The 26109-nt window shown below is 44.3% G+C and overlaps 1 protein-coding gene across 12 annotated transcripts in view; it reads right to left on the bottom strand.

Annotated features, from left to right (window-relative positions):
• TENM4 (teneurin transmembrane protein 4) overlaps positions 1 to 26109 on the bottom strand; it is a 763612-nt gene that overhangs the window by 41961 nt on the left and 695542 nt on the right. For 11 of the 12 annotated variants that reach the window (XM_065595842.1, XM_065595862.1, XM_065595872.1 and 8 more), the window contains 3 exons: positions 23699 to 23719; positions 11598 to 11830; positions 3104 to 3258 (listed from right to left, as the gene is read on the bottom strand). In XM_065595842.1, the coding sequence (XP_065451914.1) occupies positions 3104 to 3258; positions 11598 to 11830; positions 23699 to 23719 (409 nt within the window). The remainder of the gene's footprint in view (positions 1 to 3103; positions 3259 to 11597; positions 11831 to 23698; positions 23720 to 26109) is intronic. The other variant, XM_065595866.1, reaches the window with a different exon arrangement.

Raw genomic sequence — 26109 nt, 5'->3', positions numbered from 1 at the left:
TTGAGTGACCAGGGAGATTGAAGTGTTCTCCAGCTGGTTTTTGAATGTTATGACGTCTGATTTGTGTCCATTTATTCTTTTGCGTAGAGACTGTCTGGTTTGGCCAATGTACATGGCAGAGGGGCATTGCTGGCACATGATGGCATATATCACATTGGTAGAATCTCTCCAGGGCAGGCTTTTAAACAGTTTTTTGGCCAACCGTTCTTAAAAGATCTCTCATAGTGATAGTCCTAGTCATAGTGAAAGTTTCTAGGGTCCAGTTCCCTGATTGCCCAAGCTGCAGCAGCACCAGCCCTGGCCCTGGTGTAAGTCTGAGTTACCCGTTAGGTTGCTACAACATATGACAGCTGATTGTAGTCCCTAAGGGATCATATGCCAACTTAAAATGTGCAGAGCAGAGATGCTCATCCCCTCCCTGCTCCTGTTATGCCGCTTCCTTCCCCTGTACACTGGAGTAATGTTGCGCTGTTGTGACTTTACCATGACACATATCATGGCACAAACACTGCAGTGCAATGTTAGGGTGCCCCTCTGCCTCTCTGATACATCTCCTCTGCCACCTTATCCCTAGCTGCTGTTTCTCCTTGTCCCCACCTTCTCTAGCTCTTTGGAAGGATGTGAAGGGGTCCCCAGTAGACTGAGGCCTAGAGAACTCACTCTCACTGCTGCCTTTGTATGAGCCCAAGCAGCATTAGCGGAGCTCCTGTCAGATCCAGACAGCCCAAGAGCCCCACATGGCTCTCGAGCCACTGGCCGCGTGTCACTGCTAGAGAGCATCAAACATATGGTCTGGTTTTGATCCTTCAATCATGTTCAAACTCTTCCTACACTTATTTATTAAAGAGTGACAGTTACAACACAGGTTGGCCTTGTGACTTCTAACACCCTAGTTTGTGAGGCATGAGTCTCAGTGCTAGACCCAGCGAGCTAAGCGCCGTCTAGTCTCCCTCTGCTCCACTCTCAAAAATCCCCATCTTTTCTTGGCTCCTGGCCTACTTTAACCCTTCCTGTGGTACAACATTATAGCCTGTGGTTTTCCCTTCAATAATTAGGGTTACCATACGTCCTCTTTTTCCCGGACATGTCCGGCTTTTCGGCAGTCAAACCCCCGTCCGGGGGGAATTGCCAAAAAGCCGAACATGTCCGGGAAAATGGCGGCTCTGCTCCTCCCCGACTCTTCGGCTCTGTTTAAGAGCCGGGCTGCCCGAGCGCTACCGGCTTTGGGCAGCCCCGTGCCTCCGGACCCTGCGCCCCCAGCCGGGCACTTCCCCTCCCGGGCTCCGGCGGCGCAAGGTCCGGAGGCACGGGGGCTGCCCGAAGGCGGTAGCGCTCGGGCAGCCCGGTTCTTAAACAGAGCTGAAGAGTCAGGGAGGAGCAGAGCCGCCGCGGCTGGAGGCTCTGCTCCTCTTCGGCTCTGTTTAAGAGCCGGGCTGCCTGAGCGCTACCGGCTTCGGGCAGCCCCCGTGCCTCCAGACCCTGCGCCGCCGGAGCCCAGGAGGGGAAGTGCCCGGCTGGGGGTGCAGGGTCCGGAGGCATAGGGGCTGCCCAAAGCCCGAGCGCTACCAGCTTCACGGTTTGCCGGGCAGCCTCCAGACCCTGCGCCCCCGGCTGGGCGCTTCCCCTCCCGGGCTCCAGCTGCGCTGGGGAAGCGCCGGCCGGGGGCGCAGGGTCTGGGGGCTGCCCGGCAAACCGTGAAGCCGGTAGCGCTGGGGCAGCCCTTTCCCCGTGGCTGGGAGTGGGAGGGAGGAGGGGGCGGAGTTAGGGCAGGGCTAGGAGGTGGGGAAATGGGCGGGGCCAGGGCCCGTGGAGGGTCCTCTTTTTTTATTTATTAGATATGGTAACCCTATCAATAATGCATGTCTCCATACATTCCCATATAGTCTTTAGAGCATTGCTCCACTGCAGCCTTGAGTTAGCGTCAAGAGCAGAGTTTACTCAGAACTGACAAGGGAATTTTCAGTTCCTTAAAAGCCATTTCTTGTCAATGTTGGCAGCTAAATATTTCATGCCCTCTGGTCTCGCAATGCCTCAGGGGCCTGACTGCTGAGACTTTTCTAGTCACTATAAATGATGAAAAGATAGTTCCCCAAGCTGAGTTTTTTTAAAACTTGTCTGTTGTGTCTGTCTGTCTCAGAACTATCTGAGAACAGCTCCTTTCACTTTAAAGAATGGGGAGACGGGGGATGCAGATGGCATATTTTGAACCCATCTCAGAACTGTTTAAAGAGGACATTATTATATAAAAGCTATAAGCGAGCTGAAAATATATTTTTAAAAAGCCTGGTCCACAATAAACTTCCTCTGATTGGCACTAAGATCCTGTTAAAGAAAGGAATATGCTTGTGAGATGGGGGCCATTATGCTGCAAGATGGCCTTTAACCATCAAAATTTACCTCTATATGAGGCATGAGAGCTTTTAAACTTGTCATTTTAGCTTTTCATGAATTGCGGACAGTGGGAACCTGCTACAAAGAAGCAAGAGTAATCTTTTCAAATTAGGGGGGAAAACATGAAGAATAGATTCCATATGGGAGCATGAAAATTATGTAGGTAGTTACAAAAGGGAAACCCCATTGATATCCATTGTGGCTGAATAACAGTACTTAGCCCACCAGCTAGGATTTGTATTTTTGCAGAACGGGGTGACATTCCTCCGGCCATCCAATAATAAATGGCAAAAAAGGTTTTAAATGACTGTACCTCCAAACTGGCATTATTTGATGGGATGGGCAGCACCCCAGAAAATTGAGTCCTGGCCAGTAACAGGTTTGCCTACTGTCCCAGCCACAAATAAAGAAATAATCAAACACAGAACTTTGGGGGTTTTTTGCCTTTAACCAGCAGGACTTAAAAGCCCAGGATGACGGTAGCGACAACCAATTTGCAATTTGATGCAATTCAAAATACTTGTTTTCCAGCTGATGCTAATTTTGGCACCACAGCATCCTATCACTATTTCCCAGATGTTAATTTGATTCAGTCCTAAAACTGTGCGGTGCCAAATTGTCTAGTGACAAAAAAGCAAGCCTGCCCCTAGTCGTTATAGGACGGCAAGAGTAAAACTGGCCTGGTCTTTTGATTTGATACAAGTTTTTGTACCTGAGAAATGTCCATGGCAGAGTCACAGCTGAGAGGCCTGGCAGATGTCAAGTCATTGGAGCCCAGCATGGTTGAGATAATCCCATTCTGGTCAATACGTCTGATCATGGTGCCGTCTACAAAGTAAATCAACCCAAACTTGTCCACAGTGATGCCTAGGAAGGAGAAGAGCAGGGAAATCACAAATGAAAGGTCACCAGAGGATAACAAAATACCTTGCTGAGGCAACAAATGTTTTTTAGCATTGCTCGACATATGCCCAGGAGCGCCACCAGCTTTTCTGCTGCCCTAGGCGGCGGAAGGTCCCGCCCCGAAATGCCGCCCCCCAAAGAGGCAGCGGAAGGTCCCAGCGCCGAAATACCGCTGCAGTCGCCGCCCCCCAAATTGTAGTGCTCTAGGCGACTGCCTAGGTCGCCTAATGGGTTGCGCCGGCCCTGCATATGCCTCTTTATAAATGATGATGTCTAAAGGCTTGTGCCAACTCCCACCGGAGTGAAAGGAGTTCAGGGCCTAAGTGAATGAGGACGCTGGGAGAAATTTATTTAATGGAATAAAAGTTAATTATACTTGATTTGGCCAACTAGTGGGCCAATGAAACCTGGCACTACTCCACTGAAGTCCGTAGCAACTAACTGCAGCAGAGAACTAGGCCCTACAATTTTATTTAGGAATCACTGTCCGTTCTTTGAACGTAGTACGGGATTTTCAATGAATTGCTGAAAGAAAAAGAGAGCTTTTCCATATATTAATCCCACAGCATTTTAACTAACCTTTCTGTGAACACATGTAGACCACTTATTTCATTGTCTCATTCCCCTTTCTCATAAGACACATTCTAAATGTCTGATTTGAACTTTTCCATCTTTAGCTTCAGACCACTGCTCCACCTTTAACCACCCTCAGGCCCCTTCTAGCATCACTTCTCAAGCACTTGCCCTGTTTACACAACCTCCCTTAATTCTCTCTTTCCCAGGCTATCTGTACTCTGCATTTCTAAAGCCCCTGTCATAAGAGGCTCTCATAGGGCTTTATACTTACAAATTAGACCTCACAGCACCCTTATGGGCTAGGCATGATCATCTTCATTTTGCAGATGGGAAAAATGAGAGATAAAGTGACTCTCACAAGGTCGCACAGTGAGTCACTGGCAAAGCCCGGAACAGAAATCAAGGACCCCATTCACCTCTCTTTCATATTGGTATAAATCAAGAGTAGAAGTTAATGGAATTCTCAATCTTAGTGTTTTATACAGCTGCCCATCACTGTAATACCTTAGCCCCTTCAATATAAAATGAATGGCAATATTGAAAGTCCATGGTGGACTTCATGGAGTCTCTGACAGGTCTCCCTTTTCAGGTTAAAACTATGCTTGGGGAAGGATTTTTCCATCTTTTAGAGTCTATTAATTTCGTATTTTGGGTTCGGGTTTCTTTGTATAGGAGAAGGTAACAATGATGTGAATGTCATTCTACTGCTCAAAAGGCCTTTTTTGAAGAGGAAGGTTTTGCAGCATTTCCTATAGACAGTCAGACTCTCGGCTCCCCGATCTCCTCTGGGAGCCTGGTTCATAACCAGATCCCCTGGCTGAGAACGCTTTGTCCTCAGCTTCCACATGCTTTGTCCCAGGCTTTGTGATGTGCACTGCCCCAGAGGAGTGCAACTATACTTTGAAATTCAGTCTTTGATGTAGCTGCGGCTTGAGCCATTAATTGCTTTGAAGATTAGGACCAAAGCCTTAAACTGACATCAGAAGCTGCCTGGGCCTGACATTGGTGCATGGGCCTGATGAGCTCATGGTGACCTAAACCACGGAGAAGGCGTGCAGCCACATCCTGTATCAGCTGAAGTCTGGGCATCATCTTCACATTCAACTTCAAATACAGTGAATTACAGTCATTCAGTCTGGAGGACATGAATGCATTGATCACGGTGTCCAGGTCCTCATCTGTGCTTACGGGACAAAGATTCATAGTGAGCTGGAAGTGAAAAGGGCATTTTTAGATACTGATGCTACCTGGTCATACAAGCTTAGTGAGGGGTAAACCAGGACGCTGAGGCTTCGCAATACTTTGATGAAGGGGGCTGTACACCTTTCATGAAAGGTGGAGACAACATCTTGGCCAGTTCTTTGAAGTGTGTCCCCTTTCCGACTAGCATCACTTTGGTCTTGCTTGGGTTCAGCTTGAGCCAGCCATTCTTGAACCAGGAGTTGGATTTCTTGGCCGCATTCTGATGTTTTAGCAGTGGCAGTGGTTGCATTGGTTTAGAATGAGACATCTAGTGGAATAATACTGGCATACTGTTGGCAGCTAAGTCCTTGGCATCTCACGAACTCACCCACCAGTCTGGGACACATACATTACAGATACTTGTGGGAATCTGCAGGTGAGGACCTATGGAGAGAAGGGACAGATACCGAACACCACCCTCTGAGTTCTGCGGCAGAAGAATGATTGAAACTACTGTAGTGCTGGGCCATCTACTCCTGCGATGTCACGTAGATAGGTTGGCAGTAGCTTGTGCCCCACTGTGTCAAAGGCTGCAGAGAGGTCCAGTAATATGAGCATAGAGATCTTGCCTTTCCCATGGACTTAGGGAGGTTGTCTTTTAATGCCACTAGAACAGTTTCTGTGCAGTGCCGTGGTCTGAACCCTGATTGTGAGCCAACCAGGAGGTCACATGCCATTAGAGCTTGGTGGTTACTATTTTCTCAGTTATATTGCCCAGGAATGGGTGGTTGGACTTGGGATGGTACTGCGCTTTTCAAAGGGTTTAGTAGGTATGCATCTCTGAAGAAGGGCATCAACTATTTCCATTAGTAGTGGGCTTAGTTCTTCACTGGTTTTTATCAGCCAAGAGGGGCCGGGACTCATTTCAAAGCTTGGGGCTTTAATATTTTTCAGAGCTTCTTGAGCTTCAGCATATGTGATGGGTACAAGCTCAATCAGGGGTGGGGGTGGATAATACAATTTGGTCAGGGCTGGAATTTTCTTTCCTAGTTAGTTCCATATGTTTTCAGTTGAGCTTATCAGCCAAGTATGCTGACAGCTCTTCACAGTGGTCGATACTTGGGTCTAATGTCTGGGTAATGCAGTCTGGGCTGATTAGCCAGCTACAGCAAAATCAGGCCACGTGTATATTTGCTTCCAGGATTCGGTTCTAACCACTAACACAATACAACTTTATTTTGCAAAGTATCTTTCCTAAAAATTGTAACCCCAAATGCTCTAGTGAGTTAAACATTATACTTGTCTAGTTAAATAGTAACAGGGAAAGAGAATTCAGTGGTACAGACAAAGGAAGAAAAGGGCCTGATCCTTGGTTTAGCCTGAGTCCCCTTTTCCCTGCTGGCTTAAAGCTGCCCTAAAGGAGTAGATGGGGATTCCTGATGTAGGGAAATCCGAATGCTGCTATTATGTCACCTGCTCCATCCTGCTCTCCATGCAGGCTGTGTATGAGGGCAGTGCAGGGCCTCTGGTTATTGTGGGCCAACAGAATGGTCCCTAGTGGACTGTCCAGCTGCTCTTTAGGCTGAAGGCTGGCAGGGGAGAAAGGAAGGCTGTTTAGAGCCCTCTCAGCTTCCCCTCATTGCCCAATGAACTCACCACAGATCAAACCCAGGAGATGGGATACAGGCATTAAATAAGTGCCATCAGTCTCTCTTCGTATGGTGTATATTCCACACTAGGTCACTTTACTTGCTCTTCTTGGAATTAAACTTTCTGATGTTCTCATAATGAGGAGCTCCACCCTCCTTTAGACCGATGCCTTTGAAACGGATAGTTTTCAGTTTGGAGAGAGAGAAGTACTGATGGTTACCGTGTAGCAGACTATAGTGGTCAGGGCTATTCTCGGGCTTAATTTACCACTTCATCTCTTCAAGGAATTTTCATTTTTCCTCTCTGGAAGGGGACCCTTTTGGGGAGTTAATTACAGGAAATTCCATCTTTTGGGCAGGCTACTTACAGTAGGCACAGCTGAGGCTAGTTCACTGTCTGAACTGAAGTTCACTAGTTCACATGCTGAACTGAAGGCCTCTGAAGTGTAAGTTGCATTGGCACAAGCCTTCTCTCGTTTACCTACAGCAACACAATTAGAATGAAAGATGGTTGACCTGCAAATCAAAAGCCCAGGTGTGCAGATACCTTAATCAGATGAGATTCCCATTGATGTTACCTGAGTAAGGACTGCAGTACGGCACCTCAGAATTTTAAGATCTGGGCTGCCAAATGTGAAATCACCCCAGCTCCTCTGGGGTGGTCAACATCCTTTAGCAAGCAGGGCTTGCAGTGCCATTGAAGTGTCATGATAATGCGTTATGCTGGTGGAACGCTGTCTCATGAGGGCATTTCTTTTGTAACGTCAGGGCCTCGTGGCCTGATGACAGGACAGCACGAAGCTGCAGGGCGAACTGATACCAGAGAGTAGGAACAGCTAAAAGTAGTTACCCTACACCTGGGCACTTATTAACAAAAAATCCCAATAAGATCATGTGAAATGAATGCGGCAGCTCATGGTGCACAGCTCAGTACATACGATGCTGAATGGAGATCCTCGTCCGATGGCAGAGAAGATGTAAAGGAATGGGATCTCCTCTAATCCTCACAACCCGAATACAAGTTAGTTAGGTTCAGAAGAAACCTATACATGGAGCTTCCTTGTCTGGCTGGATAAATGCTTGTCTTTCCTGTTATTTTTTTATTCTGCTAGAATTGATGAGCACTTAGTGAACAATTGAGGTTTTGCTCATGCATGCAGTACTACACACCGACGGAAATGATCTGTCCTCAAATTAATTACTTCATTTTGCATCTCTTTTGTGGCGCTGAATGGATGGACTTTTTCCCCCCTTCTGAAACGATCTTCATATTGTGTCAGTCTTGTCACTTGGATCTCTGTTAATTGCAGGCTTCTTGGCAATTTCACTGCCACAACATTTTCGTGACAAGACACACTGGCGAGTGCTTAGATGGAAACAAAACACTCTGACAAGCTGGAGTTCTAATATTTTTTTTTGAAGCTCGCTTGTAGAATAAGATCAGTATTAGCAGATGATAATTAGAAAGTGATAACACTTTAATGTACAGAGTATACTGAAATTCATTAGCATCTGAAAGCTCTGCCACGCTCTGTGTCAAATGAATTGGAAGGGCCAGACCAGTGATTAACAAATACCACCGATCCTGCAACTGCCACCCGTGTTTTATCTATTGATCTGCTGTATTTCTAATATGCCTTGTTTCAGCAGAGGAGCCAAGGAGGGAATGGGCCATGGAGAGTCCAGGTGAGGGTTTTGATATCTTGGGCCTGACTCTTCATCGGCTACAGCTAGCTCTGCAAGATTGTCACATTCATCTTCTTGAGTATTTTCTGGCAAGTGGGAGAGATCCCCCTGCTGAAGCTGTCCATGCAAGCAAAGACCTCTGCTTCCCTGGTAGCTGCATACAAGCTGGAAAGGGGACCTTGCTTCTCTGCTGCAAACCAAAGTTCCTGCTCCCATGCCTAGATTAATATTTTGGGTCAAGACGTGGCTTCAGACTTAGAAAGAGTAGAGCCTTGCAGAGCTAGCTGCAGACTGAATCTTCCAAAAGCTTCCCTGGCCAGCAGCTGCCCGAACTGCTGGATACATTCAGCCAGCTCGGCACACAGAATTGTTTTCTACTCTCCTCTGCCCATCCACGCGCATTGGCACTCTGCTCTCCAGAGAAATAGAGAAGGTAGGGGCAAGTCTAAGGACTGCTGGTTACAGGTCTAAGAAGTCGCTTGCTTGCTCCAGTTGTATTTCATAATACTTCAAAATGAAAGAGCGTTCACTGGTACTCTAGAATGATTGGTAGTGAGCTAGTAAATGAAGTTGACATTATTTTGTCAACATTAGTTTTCAGTGTTAATAATTTATTGAGATGAATGGGGAGCAAGTCACATTAGTCAGAGCTATTTACTCAGGTGACTCTACAAATCCATGGGTGGAAGTAGAGCTGGATGAAAGTGGGGACAAAATGTATATGAAAATACACGTGACATGTTTTGGCAGTTTGTTTCTGGTGATTGCCATTCTCACCCTCGATTTGGTTTTATTTTTCAAAATTTCTGAAGGCCAAACAGGTTCTACATTGAAGCACAAGAAATATCAGAGATGCCTTAAAGCATATATTCACACTGATTTCACTTTTGAGGTGGAGGAGCAGCCTCCCAAGAGTTCAAATCATTAAGAGGATAGATCATGAAGCTGGGAGTCCAGAACTCTTGAGTTCTGCTCCCCTCAGTGGCCCCCATAATACTTTGCACAATTTTATAACAACATACTACAAATATTATTTAGGTAAGCCTCACAACACCCCTAGGAGGAAGGAAAGTATGATTTCCCCCACCTTCTAGAGGGGGAAATGTAGGAATCATAACTAGCCCACACATAACAAAGATTCACAACTGGAGCCGACACAAAAGGTCGCTAAATCAGTTCTCGTTTCTGGGATGCCATAACAATAATGTCATCTGTATGTCAAGAAAAATAATTTCCCAACCCGTCTAGCCAGGACAGACACAGCCCTGCTGTCTCCACCTCCACTGCTCCACTGTGAAAGCAACACATGAAAGGCCCCATGTATTTGTCAGGAGGTTCCCCCACTCCAGAGATTCCAGCCAGGTGCACAGGCTTGGAGATGGGAGCGCTGATGGAAAACGGGGTCCTATAACCTCTCCCTGTGACTGAGAGAGAAACCTGCCACACACTGACGTTAAATGTGCAGATGTAGCTGGGCAGGAGGCCCAAGTGTGACTTTTTTTGTTTTTAAAGCCAACACCTCGTAAATAATTCCCTAGGTTCCTAACCAACAGGCAACAAGACAGGCAACCAGAGCAGCAGAAGGGGCTCCTTGCGCATATAACTCATCTAGAACAGCAGCATCAGTCAGTCTCTGCAGAGGATCTTCCCTCACTTTTACACATGCAGCCGTCCATCATATAGTATGAATGAAGGTATTTCCTCTAAAAAAAATAAAACTGCAGGGCTGACTTCCCTTCGGCCGCAACCCAGCCACTGCATTTGAATACAATCCATCGTTAAAGTGAGAACAAGTCTTTGCAACACAAGCCTGTCAACGCTGAGCAAAACCAAATGAGTGTAAAGGCCACCATCCCAGTGAGATAACACATGCATGGGAAGCATATGTCCTACTTGGAAAGGTATCTGGGCTTTTTGGTTGAAATGTTTGAATAAAGATGTGAAAGCCAACAGTACCCTCTCTCCTACATATATCACAGCCTCACTGCAATCTGGTCTTAAGACTGGATTTATCGAGGAACAGTGGCTGGCTCAGGAGGTTGGTAACTGCATGCACAGCTCGTCAATTTTAGATTGCCAGTCTGAGGACTTGGCTACATAAAGAGTTGCACTGGTTTGACTAAATGTGTGATTTTAAACCAATTTAGTTCAACCAGTGTAAAAGTCTATGTAAACTCTCTTATTTTGGTTTAAGTGGGCTTATTTCAGTTTAGGTTAAATTGACCAGAACAGGTTTAAACTATATTGAAATAAGACACTTTTGTATCAAAATTAGTGTCCACATAGCCTTTTGCATGGGCTTAACTATAATGCTTAAAATCATATTTGTAGTTAAACCGGTGTAACTTTCTCATGTAGACAAGCCCTGTATCACAAGGGATCAAACTGCAGTGTGTAACCCTGGCTTCAACTTACCTCTGAGAGATACCTGAGGTGTTTGTCTCTATTTTATATACAGCAACACTTGCAGAGCCTTTTATGCCAATAAAGTCTCAATGAACTGAACTGAATTTAACTGAATGTAGTCCAGATGGGTAGTGATCAAAAATTGTAATTCTCTCATGGTGTTTTGGGGGGCTAAGTGGTATATGAAATGGATTGATCCTCTCAGTACAGTTCACACTGGACACAAGTCCATAAAATCACCCCCCTCCAAATTGGCACCATTCTTAGCAGTCTCAATACAAGGCTAAGGACTGGAAGGGCCTGCGGTTGAACAATCCATTCATCCCTAGCGGTGATCCCTCCAGCTCAGGACTAAGGCCTGGTCTACACTGGGGGCGGGGGGGGGGGGGGGGGGCGCGGGGGAAGGGATATTGACCTAAGATACGCAACTTTGGCTACAAGAATAGCGTAGCTGAAGTTGACGTATCTTAGGTCGACTTACCTCGTGTCCTCACGGTGTGGGGTTGACTGCTGCCACTCGCCCGTCGACTCTGCTTCCGCATCTCGCCGCAGTGGAGTACAAGAGTTGATGACAGAGGAATCAGGGATCGATTTATCGCATGTACACTAGACACAATAAATCGATCCCCGATAGATCGATCACTACCCGCCGATCTGGCGGGTAGTGTAGACGTACCCTGAGGCATGTTAGCGGGTTGCCTTGGGGAAGCTTGTATACCTGTTCTGTGGTATTCCAGAACTGTTGGTTTGGCACCTTTTTCAAAGCCCGCTTTAAAATGCTTGTAGGAAGAGGCTGCGTCTTACCCCTGGGGTTAGTGAGTGTTGCTTCGGTGCCTTTGCCCCCATCTCCGCAGCGGGTTTCATCAAAGGGAAGGCACTGATCCCCAGTCCCTGCCACCACCTCTGAATTCTTGACAACATCCTTCACGATGGAGGTCGACTTGATCTTATAGATGCGTCGGCTGTTAGTGTCAGAGAGGTAGATGGAGCCAGTGATTGGGTCTGATGTTAGGTAATACTTGTGAGCTGGGCTGTGGCTGAAAAACAAATATACAGGAGTGTTATCTTCATTGGTAGATTTCAGTATTTGTTTCCCTAAGCACACCGGGCAGCATGAATAGTTTGGAGGAATAAAACGTTGAAGGAGAAGCGCCGCAGCTCTGCATCCAGTGGATTTAGCTCATTATTGCATACACTCCAATAGTACTAACGCTGGGTACATCACACGCCAATTAAAGAGAAGCAATGTGGTCCAATATACAGGGAACTGGAGTGGGAGTCATTGCACTTTGATCTTGGGTAAGTCACTTCGCCTCTCTATGACTCGGTTTCTCCGTCTGTTAAATGGTCGTAATGAAAAAAAATAACTTCTTTTGTAAAGTGCTTTGAGATCTAGGGATAAAAGGCACTATCTAAAAGCTAAGTATTATTATTCATGTAGTGTTTGATTCTGCTGTCATTGAATTTAATGGCAAAATTCTCATTTACTTAACAGAGTCATGAGGGTCCTATTCTATGCCTGTGGAAGTAAATGGGAGTTTTGGCCATTGAATTCAACGGGGGCATCGATCAAACTCTTAAAATCACTCTCAAAGAGGTTGAATGATTTGCCCACAGTAACACTGCAGGCCAGCAGCAAAGAAGGGACCCCGATTCCAGTCTACTCTAACCACTAGACGTCGCTGCCTCCAGAAAAACTAGAAAGCAGGTTGAGAAAACACTGTGGGCAGACTGCAAAATGATATATTGTTTTATATAAATGCTACTGAGACCAAAGTCAGAAATGGATCAAGCAACAGAGTCTAAATAGAGACTGTATAATAGAATTAGACGGAAACAGCGGTAGACTTGAATTTAGGCATTTATTTAAGCCAAGGTCTTTGGAGGAAACTCTATACAGTATAATATTCTCTCTCTATTATTCAACTTAAGTGTTTGCCATCGCTAGCTATTGATTTACACTCGCTTCTGAGCCTGGGAATCAACAATGTTAAACCTATGGCATGAACCCAGCTCTACTTCCCTCTCGGAGTTGAAAGTTAACTGTCAGGACATGTTGAAAATTTCTCCTCCCACATACTCCACTTTCTCTAAATTCATCGGATCCCCACTAAATTCGTGGCAAATGTACAGGGGGTGGATTTTGCACTCAATGAGCATTAAGCCATCCTAGTGATCAGTTATTCTATGAGCTGCCAGTTGGGGATGTCGGTGTGGCAATGCTGATTCCTCGCCCCTTTATCAGGAATTGCTCTTGCCCTTTCTTTTCAAAATACTGCCTGAGTCTCAATTTTAAAAGCCATGCATTGGTTCTTCATTCAAATTACTTACTGCTTTGGAAAAAAAGCCTTTTTGATTTATCCTAGAAGATCCCTTGTGATTTATCCTATTAAAGTCTGAACAGATTTCATCTCCACAAATGACACTGATTCGTGCTAAATAAAATGCTCTGACCTTCAAGACAGCTCCACCTGGCAGTTCAGTCTCCATCTGTATTCCTTTCCAATGACAGCAGGCTGGTAGGGTATTATTTCATTTACCTACATGTCACTCACATTAAGCAAGTGGCTTCCACCCTGGTGAAAAAAAGTGCCCTATGGGAATCCACCATCCATTTTGATCAGGCCCTTGTGTTTTCAGCTAACTGCCTTTACAAGGCTCAGCTGAATGTCAGTCAGCCTTTAAGCTGTTCATAATCTCTACTATGTGAAAAAAGGTGGACAGAGGAGGACATTAATAAGAATACTTTGCCATTTTGCAGTGTCATTTGCCTGGGAACCAGGAGTCCTGACTCTCAGTCCCCGCAAAATATTACTAATGTCATTTATTATTGGACTTCATAGCCTTGCTCTGGTGGTTTGTATCCTCGTTTGTCTTAGCTGTACCTTTCTCACAAAGAGAGAGCCCCAAATAGTCCCTAATCTTAACCCCCACATAGAATGAAAGCAAAATCAACACCAAAGTCAATGCCAGTCCATTTTAACAACTGATCAGACAACCAAATAGAACAGCTCCAATTAGCAGGAAAAAAAAATCAAAATGCCAGCTCTTGCCCAAATTTCATCAGTCACTTTAACAGCTGCCCCTTCTATGTAATATTGGTAAAAGCTACTGGTAACCCAAGGTTAGAGTTACTAATCTAGGTTCTCATTTTAGATTCCTGGAATGAGTGAATGTTAATTCACAGATTCTAAGGACAAATCGGACTGGCTGCTGCTAGTGTTAATCCTCTGTAAATGCGTTATCACAGTAGCACAGTTATAATTACTAATAAAGTGAACCTCAGAAAGGTAGGAGGTAAAGATTTATTTTAAATAAACCACTCATCAGACGGTAATCGCTTTGAGTGACTTGCAGCCTGGTCTGGATTTCAACCAGTGATCCAGCAGTGAAAGGCTCCTCCGTCAACTAATCACCCTTCTAAAGCCAGCTTTGTTGTTACTATTGCAAATGGCTTTATACCAAATGCTGTCATTTCAGCTGCACTGCCCTGGACCAACAATAGGGATCAAAAAGCATCTAGTTAATTCCTATTGGTTCAAGTCTTAGTCCATCTCTCAGTCTTATGGCTTGACCCCTTTGCACTCTCAAAACAACAGAAAGCAGCAGGCAGAGCCACAATAACTGATGGAGTGAGCTATGCTGCTACACAAAATCAGAAGCTGTGCCTATCCTTTGATCTGATTACACTTGGGAGGGAGATCGCCTGTGGCAAGCAGGTCTCTGTTAGCAGCAGCAGGTCAGATGATTATGGTTACAGTCACACCAGGTAACCATCACCCTTGTGCAAAGGGCCAGCAAGTGGTATTTAGAGTGAATAGGCTTTGTGGTCGCTACCTGCAGAGAGGTGGATCTGACCCACCAGGACTAGAGGCTGCAGTCAATGCTGGCATAGACGTATGGTAGTAAAGGAGGTATCGTTACAGGTGCCATTCAGTGGATGAGATGTTGCAGAGAGTAGCACACCTTTGGTAGCTGTCCAGGTGGAAGTTAAAAATCCTATGGCATGTTTCACAAAAGCAGAGGATAACTCCACTGTCCTGGACAATGCTCCCCATGTAAATTACACTACAGTACAGTATCAGTTGGCCCATCATGCATAACTGAATCCCAGGTGCTGAGCCAAAGGCCACTGATATTATTGGAAAGGTTCTCGTTGACTTTGATGGGCCTTTAAGTTGCAAGCTTCTCAGGGCAGGAATCACATCTTTATTCCTTATGTAAAGTGACATGCGCCTCCAGGAGATCATGTACCAATGTTAAGTAGGATTTTGCCCCAATGGCCTTGGCCCAAATTTCCCACCTCAACTGTTGTGCTGAGACCTATTTAGATGCATCATTCTACTCCAGAACCAGCTGTGCATCATTTTCCAGTGTGGTTGTGGATGTATTCAGCTGTAAAAGCACTCTGAGATCCTTCAGGAAGAAAGGCGCTGAATAAACCACGTTATTACTATGAAAGTTCAAAACTATTTCCCTCCGTCAGTGAGAAGATGAGAGCAGTGAGACCGTGAAATTCCAGTTACTGGTCTTTTCTATTTATTTAATGTCCCAATCAATAGGCAAACCCAAGCAGCAAATTGGACTGAACTGAATAACAACTGAAATAAGTCTGCCTGGGGCAACACAGATCAGTTCTTTCCCTCTTTCCATCCTCTCTCATCTCTGAGATATACAATGTAGCAAAACAGACAAGGGGTTCTGTAATCATCTGAAGCCTAAATCAATTGTAGCCTCCTGATATTTATCCACCACACTGATGCTGCCACCACTGGAGATGGGCTGACAGCAAGGAGCATGAGTTGATTTTCCTTTCAGATATCTCCCTGCACATCTCCTTATTTTCAGGAGGAACCACGGGAGCCTGCTTTGGCAGTTTACTCCTCTGGGGCTATAATCTGCAGCAGCCACAATCGAGTGTACAGAATTGTAGCTAGGCTTCGGGAGATTCCATTTGGCAAGCTTTGTGGCACAGCACTATGATGCCATCTCAGTATGTCATGTGGACACTGAGGGTCAGATCCTGAACTAAAGTCATTGGACCTGTGCCTGTTTACACCAGCTGAGGACCTGGGTCCCAAAACACAGCCAGGGAGGTCTGGTTTCCTTATTCAGCATATGCTAAAGTGATGGGTTAACACTGTGCATAACACAGGCCATAGAACGTCCCCAAAATAATTCTTAGAGCAGATCCTTTAGGAAAAAAACAGCCAATCTTGATTTAAAAACTGTCAGTGATGGAGAATCCACCATGACCCTTGGTAAATTGTTCCAATGGTTAATTACTCTCACCTTTAAAAATGTATGTCTTATTTCCAGTCTGAATTTGTCTAGCTTCAATTTCCAGCCATTGGATCTTTTTATACCTTTCTCTGCTAAATTAAAAGGCCCGTTATTACATATTTGTTCCCCATGTAGATATTTATAGGCTGTAATCAAGTCACCCTTTAATCTTCTCTTTGTTAAACTAAAAAGATTGAGCTCTTTGAGTCTCTCACGATAGGGAATATTTTCTAATCCTTTAATCATTCTGGTGGCTCCTCTCTGAACCCTCTCCAATTTATCAACGTCCTTCTTGAATTATGGGCATCGCAACTAGACAGTATTAGAGCAGCAGTAACACCAGTGCCAAATACAGAGGTAAAATAATCTCTCTGACCTTACTCGAGATTCCCCTGTTCATGCACCCAAGGACGGCATTAGCTCTCTTGGCCATAGCATCACACTGGCAGCTCATGTTCAGCTGATTATCCACCACAACCCCCAAATCTTTTTCGGAGTTAATGCTTCTAAGGATAGAGTCCCCCATCATGTAAGTATGACCTACTTGCTTTATCCATAGATGTACACATTTACATTTAGATGTATTAAAACTCATTTGTTTGTGCACAGTTTACCAGGCGATCATAGAATCATAGAATATCAGGGTTGGAAGGGACCTCAGGAGTTCATCTAGTCCAACCCCCTGCTCAAAGCAGGACCAACACCAACTAAATCATCCCAGCCAGGGCTTTGTCAAGCCTGACCTTAAAAACCTCTAAGGAAGGAGATTCCATCACCTCCCTAGGTAACCCATTCAAGTGCTTCACCACCCTCCTAGTGAAAAAGTTTTTCCTAATATCCAACCTAAACCTCCCCCACTGCAACTTGAGACCATTACTCCTTGTTCTGTCATCTGCTACCACTGAGAACAGTCTAGATCCATCCTCTTTGGGACCCCCTTTCAGGTAGCTGAAAGCAGTTATCAAATCCCCCCTCATTCTTCTCTTCTGCAGACTAAATAATCCCAGTTCCCTCAGCCTCTCCTCATCAGTCATGTGGTCCAGACCCCTACCCCTAATCATTTTTGTTTCCCTCTGCTGGACTCTTTCCAATTTTTCCACATCCTTCTTGTAGTGTGGGGCCCAAAACTGGACACAGTACTCCAGATGAGGCCTCACCAATGCCGAACAGAGGGGAATGATCATGTCCCTCGATCTGCTGGCAATGCCCCTACTTATACAGCCCAAAATGCCATTAGCCTTCTTGGCAGCAAGGGCACACCATTGACTCATATCCAGCTTCTTGTCCATCGTAACCCCTAGGTCCTTTTCTGCAGAACTGCTGCCTAGCCACTCGGTCCCTAGTCTGTAGCAGTGCATGGGATTCTTCTATCCTAAGTGCAGGACTCTGCACTTGTCCTTCTTGAACTTATTCAGATTTCTTTTGGCCTAATCTTCTAATTTGTCTAGGTCCCTCTGCATGCTATCCCTACCCTCCAGCATATCTACCACTCCTCCCAGTTTAGTGTCATCAGCAAACTTGCTGAGAGTGCAATCCACACCATCCTCCAGATCATTAATGAAGATATTGAACAAAACCGGCCCCAGGACCGACCCTTGGAGCACTCTGCTTGATACCGGCTGCCAACTAGACATGGAGCCATTGATCACTACCTGTTGAGTCCAATGATCTAGCCAGCTTTCTATCCACCTTATAGGCCATTCATCTAGCCCATACTTCTTTAACTTGCTGGCAAGAATACTGTGGGAGACTGTATCAAAAGCTTTGCTAAAGTCAAGGAATAACACGTCCACTGCTTTCCCCTCATCCACAGAGCCAGTTATCTCATCATAGAAGGCAAATTAGGTTAGTCAGGCATGACTTGCCCTTGGTGAATCCATGCTGACTGTTCCTGATCACTTTCCTCTCCTCTAAGTGCTTCAGAATTGATTCCTTGAGGACCTGCTCCATGATTTTTCCTGGGACTGAGGTGAGGCTGACTGGCCTGTTGCTCCCCGGATCCTCCTTCTTCCCTTTTTGAAAGATGGGCACTACATTAGCCTTTTTCCAGTCATCCGGGACCTCCCCCGATGGCCAAGAGTTTTCAAAGATAATGGCCAATGGCTCTGGAATCACATCTGCCAACTCCTTTAGCACCCTCGGATGCAGCGCATCCAGCCCCATGGACTTGTGCTCATCCAGCTTTTCTAAATAGTCCTGAACCACTTCTTTCTCCACAGAGGGCTGGTCACCTCCTCCCCATGCTGTGCTGCCCAGTGCAGTAGTTTGGGAGCTGACCTTATTCGTGAAGACAGAGGCAAAAAAAGCATTGAGTACATTAGCTTTTTCCACATCCTCTGTCACTAGGTTGCCTCCCTCATTTAGTAAGGGGCCCACACTTTCCTTGACTTTCTTCTTGTTGCTAACATACCCGAAGAAACCCTTCTCGTTACTCTTAACATCTCTTGCTAGCTGCAACTCCAAGTGTGATTTGGCCTTCCTGATTTCACTCCTGCATGCCTGAGCAATATTTTTATACTTCTCCCTGGTCATTTGTCCAATTTTCCACTTCTTGTAAGCTTCTTTTCTGTGTTTAAGATCAGCAGGGATTTCACTGTTAAGCCAAGCTGGTCACCTGCCTATTTACTATTCTTTCTGCACATCGGGATGGTTTATTCCTGCAACCTCAATCCATATCACTCTGAATTGGTGACCTATCCTCATCATTATTTACCACTCACCCAATTTTTATTATTTGCAAATTTGATCAGTGATGATTTTATATTTTCTTTCAGGGCATTGATAAATTTTTTAAATAGCATAGGGCCAGGAACCAATCCCTACGGGACCTAACTGGAAACCCACCCACTTAGATGATGATTCTCCATTTACAATCACATTTTGAGACCCATCTGTTAGCCAGTTTTTAATCAAATTAATGTGTGCTGTTTTAATTTTATGCCATTCTAGTTTTTTAATCAAAATGTTGTGTGGGACCAACTCAAATGCCTTACAGATGTTTAAGTATATTAAATCAGCACTATTGATTTTATCTACCAAACTTATAATCTAATAAAAAAAAAAGATAACAAATTAGTTTGAGAGGACCTATTTTCCATAAACCCATGTTGATTTGCATTAATGACATTACCCTCCTTTAATTCTTTATTAATTGAGTCCCATATGAGCCTTTCCATTATCTTGTCTAGGATCGAAGTCAGGCTGACAGGCCTATAATTACCTGGGTCATCCCATTTATTCTTTTAAAACACTCGCACAACATTATTTTTCTTCCAGTTTTCTGGAACTTCCCCAGTGCTCCAAGACTTATTGAAAATCAACATTAATGGTCCAGAGAGCTCCAAGGCCAGCTCTTTTAAAACTCTTGGATGCGAATTATCTGGACCTGCTAATTTAAATATGTCTAAGATCAGTAGCTTCTGTTTAACATCCTCCAGACAGACTAGTGGAATGGAAAGAGTGTTATTACTGTAGGACGAGACTGCATCATCTGTTTTTCCCCAAATACAGAACAGAAATATTTATTGAATACTTCTGCCTTTTCTGCATTATTATTGATAATTCTAACATTTCCACCTACTAATGGACCAATACCACTGAAAGGATTCTTTTTGTCCCTAATATATTTAAAAGTAATCCTTCTTATTGTCTTTAAGTCTTCAGACCATACTTTTCTTCTTGTGTTCCTTTGCTTCTCTTACAATTTTGTACAGTCCCTAATTTATTATTTATATTCACTACTATCAACTTCCCCTTTCTTCCATTTGTTATAAAAAAAATATTTTTTTATAGCTGCCTTCACTTTACCTCTAAACCAGGTGGTTGTTTTTTAACCAGCACTGCCTTTTTTCTCAATTGTGGGATTGTCTCTTTCAGGACCTCTAGTAAGGTGTTCTTAAATGATTCCCAGTTATCACTGAAATTTTTCTGATTAAATTCTTCCTCCCAGCTCATTTGGCTCATAATTGTTTTCAGTTTTGTGAAATTGGCGCTATTAAGTATATATATTACTGAACATTATTCTGCTTGCACGTTATAAATGTGAACAAGTCATGATCACGTGTACCTAAGCTACAATTTGTTTTTAGTTCTGTAATCAGTTCCTCTTTATCTGTTAAGACAAGGTCTAATAAAAATTCCCCCGTGTTGGTTGCATTACTTTTTGAGTTAGGAAATTGTCATCTATAATGTTTAGAAATTCCAAGGATGTTTTAGTATTAGTATTAGCAGCATGAGACCTCCAGCATATGTCACTCACACTGATGTTCTCCCACTATCACCAAGTTTTTCCCCTACACATTATTGAGAAGTGTGTAAGGAGGTGATCATCCTGTTTCATAGTGTAATTTGGTGGTCTGCAGCAGATACCAACTAATACTCCATCTTGTGCTTTATCTGTTAGCACACTGATCCATAAGCATTCAAGATCTTTTTCTTCTAAGTTATCAGTGACGCAAACAGGTAATGCCATTTTTGACATAGAGTGCCATTTCACCTCCTTTTTTGCCCACTTGATCCTTCCTAAATAGGTTATAACCATTGATTTTAACATTCCAACAGTGTTTACCATCAAACCAGGTTTTTACCAACTAGATTGAATTTATGCTAAAAAATGAGCAATTCCAATTAATCTTGTTTATTACCTAGAATCCTAACATTGGTGTATAGACAATTCAAGAATTTCTTTTCTTTATGTCATTTAGTTCTTTGACTAATTTTGTTTTCAGCATCTCTATTTTGTGCTAACTGATTGCTCATAAATAAATAAATAAATATCTCCCCCCTTTGTGCTGCCCCTTTTGTGTTTAGTTTAATCCCATCCTGACTACTCTAGCCAGCCTGTCCTCAAGGAGATTGGTCCCCTTTCTCCTGCGGTGGAGGCCATCTAAAATATACAGCTCCCTCTACCCACAGAAGGTGGACCCATGTTCCACAAAACCCTACACCCTACGGCACTTACTTTGCCAGTGGTTCACGACCAGAATCATGTGTCTTTTTTCTCTCATGGGACAGGAAAAATATTAGAGGAGATTGCTTGCATATTCTTCTTCTTCATCACTTTGTTGAGTCCCCTGAAGTAATCTACTATCTGTGTGATATCCCACGACACAGTGTCATTAGTCCTTGTCTGTCGACTTCAGAAGGCTATCCAATCTTAGAGCGACGTCTAGTGTCTTGGCTCCGGGAAGGCAGCACACTGTTCTGTTGTCTGTCTGTCCTTTGCAGAATGTTCTTTTGGTTCTTCTGAGTATTGAATACCCAACAAGGATCATCTTTCTTTCTAGAATGTTTGGAAGACTCTTTGCCAGCAAGCTTGATTTTCTTATTGCTAGGGCCAAACTGCCATCCACATATGTGTCCTGTACACCTCTCCATTCCCTTGGATCTGCTGGATCTTGAGAGGTATCTTGGAAAGTTTTCATGTTGAGGACCTGATATCGATTTGAAACTTCTAGTTGTGTGGAATTCCTCTCGTTACTCTTCTCTCTGGTGGCCACCGTCTGCTCATTCTCATCTGTCTCTAGCCATGTAGAATTCCACAGTGACCTCTTGCCTCTGATGGTTATGAACCACCAGGCCTCCTCTCTGACTTCACTGAATACCCCAATTGCTTTGGGTTTGTTCGTCCTAAATGTTCTCTCATGATACATTCTCCCTTTCCTTTGGTTCTTTAGCTTTTCTTATTATTTGGACAGGATAGTGCCAACAACATATCAGGCACTTTACAGATAGATGAAAAGACATGGCCTTTGCACCCAAAGAGCTTGTGCTCTAGACAGACCACATACAAATGCAAGGGGGAGGGGGGAAGACAGGCAAGAAAAAGCAGGGTGAATGTGTAGAGCAGTGTGGCACTCAGACTTATTGCTTCCATGATATTATGGACATTTATATTGTGAACACTTCCCTCTGCAAGGACTAGGGCTTGTCAGAAGATATGTGTTTAAGGAGGATCTTTAGGAAAACCCCTCCTGCTTCAGAATATAAGCCAACTTCTAACTATTGGGGTCAGGAAGGAAACTTTCTCTGGGGGACAGGTTATTCCTTAACTACCTATTGTGGGGCTTCTTACACCTTCCCTTGAAACATTCAGTGCTGTCCACTGTCAGTGACAGGATACTGGATTAGATGGACCATGGATTGGATTCAGTCTGGAAATTTCCGTGTTCCTAGGAGGAACAGGCAGAGGTGTTGCCAAGCAGGTCAGGTGAGGGCTCTGGGCACAAGGACGACACTTTCTTCTCTGTCTCTCATATTTCATCTGTCTCCTTTAACATTTGAAACAATCTCCATAGCACTCACCCTGTGCTAGTTCCTGACTCGCCCTTTCTCCTGTGCCTGCATGATTGCCCTCCTTCCCACGCTTTCCCAGGACCTCCTACTGTGGCACTGGCCACTGCTGATGGCAGACATTTGCTGTCAACTTTAAAGTGCTGAATCCCCCTGGAGGAGGAGTTCAGTGTTGCTGGTTTCAGTAGCACAGAGCAGATCCCAGTGGGATGAATTCTACTGCCGCTTGTGTGAGGTCTACGCCATTTGTACTGGGTGACACTTGATGTGTGATTAGGCGAAGGAAATTATCTGCTGCAGGAAACAGAATTTACACTTGGCCCTGTAGCTCTTTCAAGTTGTGCTAAACAGAAAATAAAACCTCACAACAATGCCATGCATTTGGAATACAGCATAAGCTGGAAACTTGCAGACGATCCCTTAAGGGCCTGCTCCAAAGTGCTCTCCTACCCACTGTGGATCAGACACAAAGAGGGCTGCAGAACGGACACTAAGGGTACATCTACACTACCCGTGGGATCGGCGGGTAGCGATCACTCTATCGGGGATCGATTTATCCCATGTAATATAGACATGATAAATCGATCCCCGATCGCTTTCCTGTCGACTGCTGAACTCCAGCTCGGCGAGAGGCGGAAGCAAAGTCGACAGGGGAGCCGCGGCCGTAGATCCCGCGCCATGAGGATGCGAAATAAGTAATTTTAATTCGATCTAAGATACGTCGACTTCAGCTACGCTATTCTCGTAGCTGAAGTTGCGTATCTTAGATCGACCTCCCCCCCAGTGTAGACCAGCCCTAAGGGTTAAATACTTCCGAATGATAATGGAAGTTCACACCTAGTGCCCCAGGCTCACAGCCATTCTAATCGGGGCAAGTCCCAATTTTTATAACAACCATCACTGGGGATCAAACCAGGCTAAAAGTATGAGCCTCTAGAGTTTTCGCTGGGAGCTGTAACAGAGCTGTGGTTCTCTAGGGGTCAGGACATGTAACACACACTAACCAGTGCGTTACCCAGAGTTCCTTTTAAATGACATGGATAATTGTCTTTGTCTTGCCATTCACTCAATTGTTTGACAAAGCCTCCTTCCTCCCTACCTTTATACTCTATTCTGACTGACTATGACTATTTATAGACCAAGCAGAATTGCATTATGACCCTGACGCATGATTAATGGCTTCCAGTTTGGATGACTGATCGCCTACATCAGCTTTAATCACACTGGCTTCATTTGCTATTGAATCATCTGGAAATGGCACTTGTGGCTCACCATATAACAACATGCAACAAGACAGGCAGAGGCATAAAATTCTCCACTGGTTGGCTTACCTATGTCTGAAATCTTTATTTCTGACAGACGGCAGGAAAGCAGGGAATAGAAGAAAGTATGAGGTGTTAGTGGCTGAGTTAGAAGCATTATTAGCAGATTGAAAACTTGACAGTAACTGTACCATACAATGCAATAATAAATAAAGACTTAGCAGGCATGACACTGATATACTTTATATTGGATATTACTTGTCAGTGAGTTCACTTATGTACTGCTGCATATCACAAAGGAAGTATGATCTCACCAGCTCAGAGGTACTCATTTATGCAGGAGATGGGGTCAGGCACACTTCACACACAGAGACACTCACTACATTTAATTATCTGTCATGGAATATAATGTCAGGATAGAAGCCTGTTTCTTTAGTAAGCTTTACAGCTTTTTCACTGTCGCTGATTGTGGTTCTTTCTATTTTACAAGGCAATATATCAGCAGAATTGTTCTGGCCAACTTCTTTTATGTTCACTGCTTGAATCTCAGAGACACTATGGCGCAGAATTCAAGTAAGATTTTTTTTTCATGGGCCAAGTTACATACCCCATTGTAATTAGCTGGAAGCCACATTGCAGCTGCCTCCCCTCTCCAGAAAAGAGCACTACACTCTAATAAGAGACTGTACCAAACAGTGGGGGTGTGAATCTCAAAAGAAATGCTGCTTGAGGAGGCACAGATACAATCCATTTAGACCAAAATAATGGCTTTCCCCCATAGCTTTTAGTCAACCTGCATCTGTACCCATTTAATTTATAGCACACGTGAGTTAAGAAGTGCTTTTTGGCCCCTGTAACCTAAGTGTTTGCACAGATAAAGCAGTAATGGCTCCAGAAGGATTAACATGGGAGTAAATTAAACTTTGTGGCTCTTTGGAGAATCCAACAAGGTCACTTTTTCAAGGTTTCCAATTTGCTCTTTTGGAATCAGGGACTGTTCCACCAAATCTATACGCACAGGGTGTTTCTAACAATACTGAAATACAAAAAGAACTCAGGGTGGGATTTCCAAAACTCCCTAAGGAAGCGAGGCACCCAACTCCCATGCCATTACCGTGGGGTTTGGGCACCTATCTGCCTTAGGCTCCTTTGGAAATCACAGCCTCCATCACTAAAATAACCTTTCAGCACTGGAAGGATGCTCTGCACCTTAATGTAGGCCACCATGGAATCATTCCTCAATATTTGGAGTCCCACTCCGGGTATCGTACTCAAGCTGTGGCTCGCTCAGAGAAGTGACTGTAAATATGTTATCATGGAGTTCCTTGTTTGTTGACTCTCCATAATTTCCATCTTGAATGAACTCAGGTTACATAGAAAACACCATGTCTTCTAAGTGCCAGCCCTGGGATCTCAGCCTGGATTCTTTTCTTCTTGTACATCAGCACCCATAATAAAGGTCCTGCAGGCCAAATTGGGCCCTCAGTGGTACCCAATGAACTTCTGTGGGTTTGCACAGGTGTACTGACTAGTAAACAATTCTGTTGTTGATGCGCAAGAAAAAATAGAATCTAGCTCACTCTCTTTTAGCAGCATTGATTCCTCAGGCGAAAAGGAGTATAATGCAATGCAACCTCGGCACTGATCCTGCAACGAGCTGCGGTTGAGTCAATGAAGATCCTCGTTGTAGGACTGGGGCCGTATTTTTGTCAGCAGACATGACTCGAAATACAAATCTGCTGAGTAAGTAGGGACCATTTTTACAGTCACGTCTCAGGGGAGTGAGAAGTATCACACTTTTAGGCCAAATCTTGAGACATAGCAAGCACATGGGTCTTCTGGGAGCTGTGGGTGCTCAGAGCTTCTCAGAAACTGGCTCTTACAAGTATCCTGTTAGTACCGAAAAGATTCATCTATGCCCATTTCCCTTACATCCCACTGGGATGCTGTACATTATGGATGAGTTCTTGGTAGCTGTTTGTGTGTGTTGGCAGGAGGGGTTTGGTATGTTTGGGTTTCAAAAATGCAATGAATACTTTCACCAGAAAAAAAGCAGAGAAACAACAACAAGCGTTTTGGAACTACACGCCAAAAGGGAAGCATTGGGCACGTCTGCACTAGAGCTGTGGAGGGCTGTTTCAGAGCATTAAAAATAAAGTCTTATCATGTAGCATTCCACAGTCTGTGACTGGGATTCGCCAGATAACGAAATGCCATTTAAAACTAAGAAAAACTGCATGGATTTCTGTCAATAGGTTAGTCAGTGTAAAAAAAATTCAACAACCCGTCTTTATCCTCATGTGTGCAATGTACTGGTTAATGAGTGCTTGGACCAAAGCGTATCACTGACTAGACATATCTTGACACACATATCCATGTAAAACTCCCAATACAGAATTATTCACCAATGGACAGTTTAATCTCCACTCCAGTTACAAACATGTTGTATTAGGGCCTGTTCCAAAGCCCACTGAAGTCAT

This window comes from Chrysemys picta, chromosome 1, assembly GCF_011386835.1.
Source record: "Chrysemys picta bellii isolate R12L10 chromosome 1, ASM1138683v2, whole genome shotgun sequence".
Lineage (NCBI taxonomy): Eukaryota > Metazoa > Chordata > Testudines > Emydidae > Chrysemys > Chrysemys picta.
The sequence above is the reverse complement of the archived record's forward strand: the minus strand, read 5'-3'. Positions and strand labels throughout refer to the sequence as shown.